Raw genomic sequence first — 8925 nt, 5'->3', positions numbered from 1 at the left:
CGCTTTCGTTGCCCTCAGGCGGCGGGAAGCGGGGCTGCTGCACGCCGTGGGGGGAGGCAGAGGCGTTAATCACCGAGAATAAAATAAAGTACCGCTGTAGGCTCCTTGGGGGCTGCTGGAGCCTGTTGCTGCAGGGGTTGGTGGGGTGGCAGGGCCTGAGCAGGGTGTCCCTAGGCCTGGCTGGCTGTGGTGCAGCAGGCCCACGGCCACAGAGGGCGGGGCAGAGGAGAATCCCGCTGGATGTGGTGGGACCTACTGTGGGGAAATGGTGGGCAGGCGGGCCGGCCGGGGCCCCACAGGGGTGGGACTGGCTGTGCCGCAAGCCTGATGGCCTGCAAACAGGCTGCTGCCTCAGGATGTGCGTTCCCCGGAATGCTTTTCTCCTGAGCAGCTGTGAATTTTGGGGGAAGGCTAGCAGGTTGTTGGGTAAGCGTTTTGGCCCTTCAAAAATGTGGTAGTGCGCATCCTAAATGAAAGCAAAGCTGGGAAGCATAGTGCGTTCCAAGGGAGGTCTTAACTGCAGCGGGTGGAAAATAAAGACCGTCTCGTTGCTGCAGAGAAACCAGGTATATTCATAAAGATCATAGACGAGTACAAGCAAAGCTTTAGTCTTCACCTCTGAAGACTTCTTTAGGCTCAGTCTGGAGTCCTTCAGTGTGCGATAGCACAATGGCTGTGAGATACTCAAAGCACCGTACCTCCTCTGCCATGAGCAGGGAGGGGATGATGTCAGTCTGAATCCAGTTTTCCTAACTTTGAGGTGACAGTTACGATCTCTTTGGGCAGTGGAGAGGGGCTGAGTGTGGTAGGGAGCATTTCTGAGCTCATGGGGATTTGTTTGCGTGTTTGGGATATTTAGTTATTCAGCATGGTTGAATGAACATAATGATTTAGTTGGGGTGGCTTAGAGGGACTGAATAGGTAGAACTTAATATAAATTTGAATGAATAAGTTCTTGTATTTGAATAGCTACCAAGCCTCATAACCCTGCTTTTCAAACATCTGACTATCTTTTTTAAGAATTAACTATTTTTTCTACCAGGGGTTGGCAAATGGGTCCAAATACAGAAGTATTAAAGGGGATTTGGGGAGGGATATAGGGTAGATAAGAGCCTGAAAATAATGACAGTCCCTCTTTCCCACTGCTTATTCTCAGCAGGACCTGCCTTCTGATTCTTGCTCTTTGAGCAGGTTCAGTGCTGGTCGTTAAAACAGATCAGTAGGAAAGCGTGTCTTTGGGATTAAGGTCGCAGCCAGAACAGGCAGCATTATGGAGACAGGTTGATCACAGAGGCTTTCTGGTAGAAAGAGAGGGAAGGACTCTGAGGTGATAGATAATGGCCTTGTTGGTACCTGCTGTGCCATACCTGAACTGCAGCCTCTCCTGCTGTGACTCCTGTGTTAGAAGACCCTCCGAAGCAGATAGGGCCTATGGCCGTAACAGTGGCTGACCACAAAGCCAGACCTCCAGAACTGCCTCAGCAAAAGGGGGGGAAAGAAGGCTGTGTGCGTGGGCTGCTCCAGCAGTGCCGTGTGTTTGGAGTGCCTTTAGCAATGCCTTGTGAGTACCAAGTCCTGGGAGTAAGTTGGGTTGGTTTGTTACCTAGATGAGGGCATGCAGTTGCATGCTTGATATCTCCCATTTAGCTGCCTTGTAGGATCAAAACCTAGTGTGCATTTCATTTCTGGGTGGTGAAAACATACTTGGTTTTCTGATTCATGCTGAAGTTCTCGCAAAGGCGGTCTGGTAATGGAGCCCTTAGCTGGTAGCAGTCAGAGAGAGCTGTCCTGGTTTAGACCATCTGAGGGTCCTGTCACCATTTGCTTTTAATAGAATAGGAACCAACTCTTATGTACGGCTTCCACTCCTTAAAGATACTTTGTGTGCTCACAGAAATTTGTGCCATTTCTAGAAATAGAGACCAGCATGTAGGAGCTGAAGAAACCTGCCCCAGCTTGTACCAGGTTATTGTTAGCGCTGAGCGGGAGCAGAGCCTGGCTCTGATGATAGCTCCCATGTTCGTCTATTGTAATGTCTCTGGAGGCAGCAGCTCCAAAAGACATAAAACTGGGAGGAAGACAGACACCTCCTTTCTCCCCAGGTAAGGCTTTAATAATAGGAAACACCAGCCCTGAAGACTTTACATTGAAGTTTATTATGTTTATAAATTATATAACCAGACAAGAGAATGACACTATCTTCAACAACCGTCTTCTGCTTTTTAAAAAACAAAAATGATTGGAAAAAGAATTAACAAAGACCTACCAGTGTCCTATAAAACAGTCTATAACCCACAGGAGCCGTGTGGCTCCATGGAAAAAGTGATCACAGTATTATCTAGCAGTATAAAAATTGAGCAAACAGAGCTCCGGGGAGCTTCGTATTTCTGAGGAGAGACAGATGTCAAAGCTGCGTTTCTGTTCCTGTAGGATTTTTGCAGGCATTCTGTAAAGCAACAACAATTCTTGGCCATTGTTTTTAGCCTTTTCTACCCTTAGTTTCTGGTGATAAAGTTAGTCTCTGAGAAGAGCTCACACCAAGCACAGGAGAGACTTTGCCTGACCCCCCATACAGCATTCTCTTCGATTTCTGGGGAGAAAAGTCTCCTAATATTAGTGGCAGAGCCAAGATCACAGTACCCAGTTGGGGGGAATTTTACAAGGACTGGGGAAGGTGGATTAGTTCAGGGTGACGGAAGGCACGAAGAGAAGGTGAAGGTCCTGCTCTTTCACATGGCAAATAATGCCACGGCAACTGTTGTGGCTAGGAAGCCGATTGCCAGGATCCACCGCACCAGGGGAGTGGTGGGCATCATGTCTGTGTGTCTCTTGTTTGTCCTCTCACTTTCTTTCCCAGGCGCTGAACCTAGATCAAATAGGGAGAAGGGAAAAAAAAAAAGAAAAAAAGCATGTGAGAAGAGGTTGAGGCAAGAAGCTGCCGGTATGCCACGCTTGCTCGCCCCAGTGCTGGAGCAGACCCTGCTGGAGTTGTCAAGGGGAGAAGGAGGAAGCCCAGAGCCCAGTTGGGTTGGGGGAGACAGCGGAAGCAGATTCTGCTCTCCTGGGGTAGGTGAAGAAGGGAAGCAGCAGACTTGACCTGGGAATCACAAAGGCTCACAACCCCTCTGCCTGTATGTGAGTACTGGCCTCTTCCCTTGTCTCCTTACAGGTTTAAAAATGCACTGCCCAGCTCCGTCAAACCCCTGATGTGTGCAGAAGACGGCCAAATACTTAAGCCAGAATTTTAAAAGGCATTTTGTCTCCTACTTCTCATTTATTTAATTGGTTAGGCATCTAATGACCTTAAACAGGTAGTCCTTAGCACTCCAGACAAATAATTTTCCCAGTACAACTGCAGGATGAAATTACTCATCCAACACCAAACTCTTCTGAAAATCCTACTTTTATGAGCGTATTGGGAAAAGAGCGGCAAAGTTTCACAGAGAACTTTTACTGCCTTTCCCAAAGAAGTTGCTTTAAGCTTCATTGTCTAGAGATGCGCAAGATGAGGTTTGCTTTCCACTCTTTGCCACAGGAAGACTGTGGTTCAATCCAGTATATACCGAAAAAATCTCCCTTTTAGTTTCAGAATGGGTAGGTCATAAGGGCTTTTTTATTTGAATCACACATTATCAGGGAAACCACTCTGTAAACATCTGAGCCCACTCCTCAGTCAGTCGCAAGCCTGACTCCCTGAAAAAGGATTGGATTGTTTTGCTTGCAGCTGCTGCTTGGGCTTTGCCCAGTTCGGGATCGGTGTTTGCCAGTAGATGGAGCTTTTTCAGTTTTGCAAAACTGACGGGCAGCCTGTACATCCCCACTTGCCATCACCATCCAGAACAGTGCTCATTATAAACCCAGCACACTTTCAAGAAGTGTTTTCAGTAAATACTTCTGGAAGGCAGGAAAATGACCAGAGGGAGATTTAGTCCAAAAGGATAGCCCGTTGGATAGGGCTGTGTGTCTGGAAGAAACTTCTGTCAGCATCTTGGTATCACAGCTGATCTGGGCCCAAAACTGCAGCCTTTGCTTCTGTGAACTCAAGGCCAGTTTTCCTTGTGGTCGAAACTCATGCGGCTAATGAACCTTACACTTGTTAAAACCTAAGAGAAGGAGAGGGGAGTCTCTTCTTGTAAAGCTCCCTCATTGACACTATTTCTGGAGAACCCACGTGTCATCCTTGCTCTGTCATGTCTAGACGCTTTGCACACACCAGTGCCTCTCCTTGCACTACCTACTGATGGCTGGAGAAGAGACTGGGCAAGCACCTCATGCTCATTTCTCAGTGGCTTTTACAAACAAGAAGAGAAGAAGGGAGGAGAACAAAACCACAAGGGGCAATGTTAAACACCTGCCCTTAGAAGTGTCTTACCGTGCTCATGTGATTTGTTAACGCTCCTTGTGCGAAGCTCAGCCTTCGGCTGCATAGGGTAACCATTCTCCTGGCCCTTAGACACCAGCTCCTGCAGCGCCTCAAACACCTGAGAAGAGGGAACACTGCCTCATTATGTGGCCTCCTCTTCTTCTTTCACTGGACCCCTTGTCCCTGCCCCAGGCACTTTAGGAACTAGAAGAATACACCAGACTTCAGGCCAAGTCTCCTGGCACTTTTTGCACAGAACATAATCTGTCTGTGGGGTCATGAGCATGTCTTTCAAACTCCTTGTTCACTTGACAGGTTCTCCCTGAAGCTTCCAGCTCAGGAGAAGGCTATTGCCCATCTTCTGATGGGAAGGAAAGCAAGGTACCTATGCATCTAGTCAGCAACCACAGAGGACCTGTGGAGCTGTACTGTTGAGGCAGGACAGATAGATGGTGATCCCCACTCCCAGTATAAGCCCTCATTCATATCTGAATAATGGCACATGGGAAGAGACTGAATTCAAACCCTAGGAGAGGGAGAAGAGCTTTTCAGAGACCAGCCTTTTACTAGGCTCCCAGGTTGGACAAGTGTAGCCATCTAACTCTGACTAGCTTGCCTTAATCCACAACTTCCCATAAGCTCCACAGCAGAAATGCCGGCTTTGCCTTTCCCCTGTAGCTATTATTTTGTTTCAGAGAGGTTGTGGGCAGACAGGGCTGGCTGGTTGTTACCTGTATATTTAGCAGGAATGCTTTTTTGGCCTCCTCCAAGACTCTTTTCTTAGTGGCAAGATCCATCTCGAGGGCATTCATGCGGGAGCGATAGAGCTGCTTGAACTTGGTGGCATTGGAGACTCCATCGAAGGTGAAGAAAGCCAGCCCTTCCCCAGTGCTGGGCAGCTGGAGGGCCTTTTGGGCAATTTTCTTCAGCACCTGCCCCCCAGACAGGTCTCCCAAATACCGAGTGTAGGCATGGGCCACCAGGAGCTCTGGGTGGTTCTTGCCTACATAGTGGAGCCTCTCAACATATTTCTGAGTAGCCTCAGGACATGGGATCTCTTCCCTCCAGTTGCTGCCATAGAAGTACTCCAGGTCTTTCTCCAGGGAAGCTTTCCGGTGCAGCTCCGCTGGAAAATGCACGGGGGCATAAACTGGGTTGTCCTTGTTACGTTCAATCTCTTCTTCCAGAGCAGAGTAGATGAAGTACAAGGATGCCGTAACCAGCTGAAAGAGAAGGAGGAGGATGAGCTACGGGTGCATCCGTCTGTCGTCTTCAGGTTTTGGGGACAAACCCTACTAATGAAAAAGTTACTCATGGGCATACCCAGTATGAGGCATGCACATCTGTGGTGTTGCAGGTTTCCCATGTGGAAAACAGAACTGCAAGGTGCAGTGAGACACTGTTTAGCCCTTGCCCTTCTGCTTGAGGCAGCATCAGGTAAGACCTAAGCCCTTTCCAGCAGATATTTGTCTCACCTGCCCTTAAAAGCCGCTGCCTTCACCTTCAAGTTAAAGTTCTTGCAGCTTGATGTAATGGAAACTGGAACCCTATTAAATCATGCCTGGTCTATTCTCCTCATTCCCTCGGTCAATAGAGAGGGTATTCCCAAAGGTATATTTTCTGGTGCATTGTTCGAATCTGAATGCTTCAAGATGTGGCTTCCCTTTGTGGGGCCTTGTGAGACGATGACACACCCTGTTTATTTTTCTACATATTCGTCCTGTTGGCATCCCACCATCGCGGGAACTGAGGCACCACTGCTCTCCTCATTCAGACTTGCAAGTGGGGTTGCCTCCTTGGTTGCCCCGAGGAGACAAGGTAAAAGGGGGCTGGAAGCGCAGCTGGCCTCTGAAAGATGCCTTTGAGAAGGAGCGCTGCGAGGCTGTGTGTTCTCCTCTCTATTTTGAAACCATTGTTATTGTTGTTTTTCCCAGCTTATGCGATACTTTCTTCTATCTGCCAGCTTTTCCACGTGGCTTAAGACAATCTAGCTGTGTTCTTTCCTTCCCCAGGCATTCTGTTTTCAGAGGCTGTATACATATTTACACCTACACCACCCCTTCCTTACACTGGAATCCCTTATCAGCAGCAAAAGGTAAAACATGATGTTACTGCACTACAGGTGAGTCAGGTTTGGGGGGGAGGGGGATTATGCTGATGACAGGAGAGAAAGCAGTTTACTCTCCCACAAAGCAATCAGTTCTGCAGTAAAAGAGTTGCTGTTTCAACTTTTCCCCACTGTGCCAGCAAATAGGACTTTGATAAGCACAGGGGCAGTGGCTTGGTTGTGGAAACAAAGATTCAGATTCTGGGGAGTCACATGTCAGGGCAGATATATAGGTTTGCCAAGAGAGTAAACAAAAACAGGTTTTTAAACAATAACCCGCTACCCAGATTACTGGAAAAGAAACAAAATATGGGAACATTGCCTAACAAATTAAGAAAATGTATCTTGACTTGTTGTTTTCAGAGGCAGGTAGTGGTTTAATGGGAAACGTGGCTTTTGAAAACTATCATTACTTTTTAAAACCCACGTCACATCTCACTCCCCGACAGCACATAAACATCTTCTAAGAAACTGAGCTGTGTTCCTGAAGGCCTGACTTTTTACGTTATTGCCAGCCTGTCTCAAAGTTCACTGCCTAACCAATGCCACATTTCTAACAGCAGGAAGTCAGCACCTGAGATTAAATTTATGCTTGACTAAGTATCCTGAATGCAACCTGTCAGAAATAAGTAGTCTTCTTCCTACTCTTGTGGATTTATTTGCCAAGGAACAATTCAACAACAAAGTAATTAAACCACAGGTTGGATCACTAACTGTTATTTGCAAGCCCATGCATCACATCCTATAGCCTCCCAAGAATTCCTGGCACAGGTGTGTGCTTTGTTTTTGCTCATGGCTTTGTTATGCAGCTCAGATCCCAGGAATCACGCATCTAGCCAGGTTAGGCACAGACCAATATCTGCAAATGATTCTCTTTTATCTTAAGAAAAGCAACAGGCTTCTACCTGTTAGCGGCAGACATGGCTTGCTCAAATTCAGTCTGCCTTTGTGTTATTATTGTTCATGATTTCAGCCCTGGTATAACCCAAGTGACAACTAAAACATTGCAAAGTTCAGTGCCAGAGATTATCCCACAGCCTCACTTTCTCACTATTCCATCATTATTTCTAGCTGTAGCTGCTTAGTGTTGTAAATTTAGTATTCTCCCTCTTTTTGGCATTTCAGCCACTCGTGTATCTGCACATAGTCATACCTCCATTAACTATCATTGCCAATAATTAACATGCAGGCATGTATGAAGAAAGAGAAAAGCAATTACATTAATCCCTTCAACCTCTTTGTCTTTTTATCCTGTTTCAGCTTGGCTGCCCATCCTGATATGCAGTGCTGGAGTTTGGTGAAGATGATGTTTTGCATGGGAGGTGCTGACAGCCGTAATGCAAAGGACCTCCTTCCTTGTGCCGTCCCCATCCTCCCCCGTTTAGTCCCCGTCCAGCCCGCCTGATCTAACAGTGTATTTCCTGGTGAGGAAATCCCATCCCCAAGCAATGCTGCTATGAAGTACCTTAAACTCGTGGAGCGTCACCTGCCCCTTCTGGAAATTCTTCATGAATGGCGTGTTCTCCGCCTGCTCGTGCACCTCCTTGGTAGCTTCCTTCATCAGTTCTGACAGGTCCTTGGACATGCTGGGAAAGAGCGGCAAAACAGATGTCAGTGCTGTCACTCTCCTCTGGCAAAATGGATCTTAGCTCCCTAGGAGAAAAGGGGGAGACTGGGATGGCAGGAAAAGGAGCGGAGCATTCCCGAGAGCCACAGGTGGGAACCGGGGAGCACCAGCATCCCAAACGCTGTCCCAAGCGAGGAAGACTGACAGACTCCATCCAGAGGTGAAAGCAGGAACACGCTGTTCCCTGCAGAGCAGAAACAGGAACAGCATGCCTAAAAGCAAGGGGAAAAACACAGTACTCTTCCAGCAAAAAATTTCCCTCTCCTTCCCGCCCCGCTCTCACCTTTCGGCGCTGTGTGCCTGGGAAGTTTCCATGTTTCTCCACTTCGTTTCACTCCTCCGCTTCCCTGCTGTTTTTCCTTGCTCGTGCTTTCCTCCTTCCCTTCTGCTCCGAGGACAGCGAAGCTCCGCGCTGGGCAGCCCGGCTCTCGCATCCAGCTATATACCGCCAGGCCACGTGAGCAGCCAAGCCGCTGACCTCACTGCGAGTACAAACTTCTTGCAACACGACGGCACTTCCCTTGCCAGCCTGGCTGTCGCCCTCTTCTCACCCACAGCCCCGAGGGACCAGAAGGAAGTCACCTGATGCGTCATGATAACTAAGCACAAACAAGAGGATGTCGAGCAACTTGTCCTTCAAGGGTGCCTGGCTCCCTAACCCTTTCAGCGCAGTGCCCGCGGCAGGCAGAGCCCTGGTGCTGCGAGAGGTGCTCATTGTGCTGGGGGCAGTGGGTTTGGGGAAGGAGGGGTGGATTTACAGAGCTAGTGCCTGGGGCAGGGTGGGCAGCCTCCTGCCCCTACACCCCGGTCTGTGTCCCGGCTGCACCC

General features: G+C 48.4%; 1 protein-coding gene across 1 annotated transcript; it reads right to left on the bottom strand.

The window, feature by feature from the left end:
* Nucleotides 1-2136: 2136 nt before the first annotated feature.
* Nucleotides 2137-8546, bottom strand: HMOX1 (heme oxygenase 1). The gene is made up of 5 exons (XM_009289923.2): nt 8381-8546; nt 7936-8056; nt 5095-5586; nt 4373-4481; nt 2137-2866 (listed from the first exon to the last, which is right to left on the bottom strand). Exons 1-5 carry the CDS (start codon nt 8410-8412, stop codon nt 2730-2732), a joined length of 891 nt encoding a protein of 296 aa, XP_009288198.1. The 5' UTR covers nt 8413-8546; the 3' UTR covers nt 2137-2729.
* Between the last annotated feature and the right edge of the window lie 379 nt (nt 8547-8925).

This window comes from Aptenodytes forsteri, unplaced genomic scaffold, assembly GCF_000699145.1.
Source record: "Aptenodytes forsteri isolate BGI_AS27 unplaced genomic scaffold, ASM69914v1 Scaffold284, whole genome shotgun sequence".
Classification (NCBI taxonomy): Eukaryota; Metazoa; Chordata; class Aves; order Sphenisciformes; family Spheniscidae; genus Aptenodytes; species Aptenodytes forsteri.
Note: the sequence above shows the minus strand (reverse complement) of the source record. Positions and strands in the feature narration are given on the sequence as shown.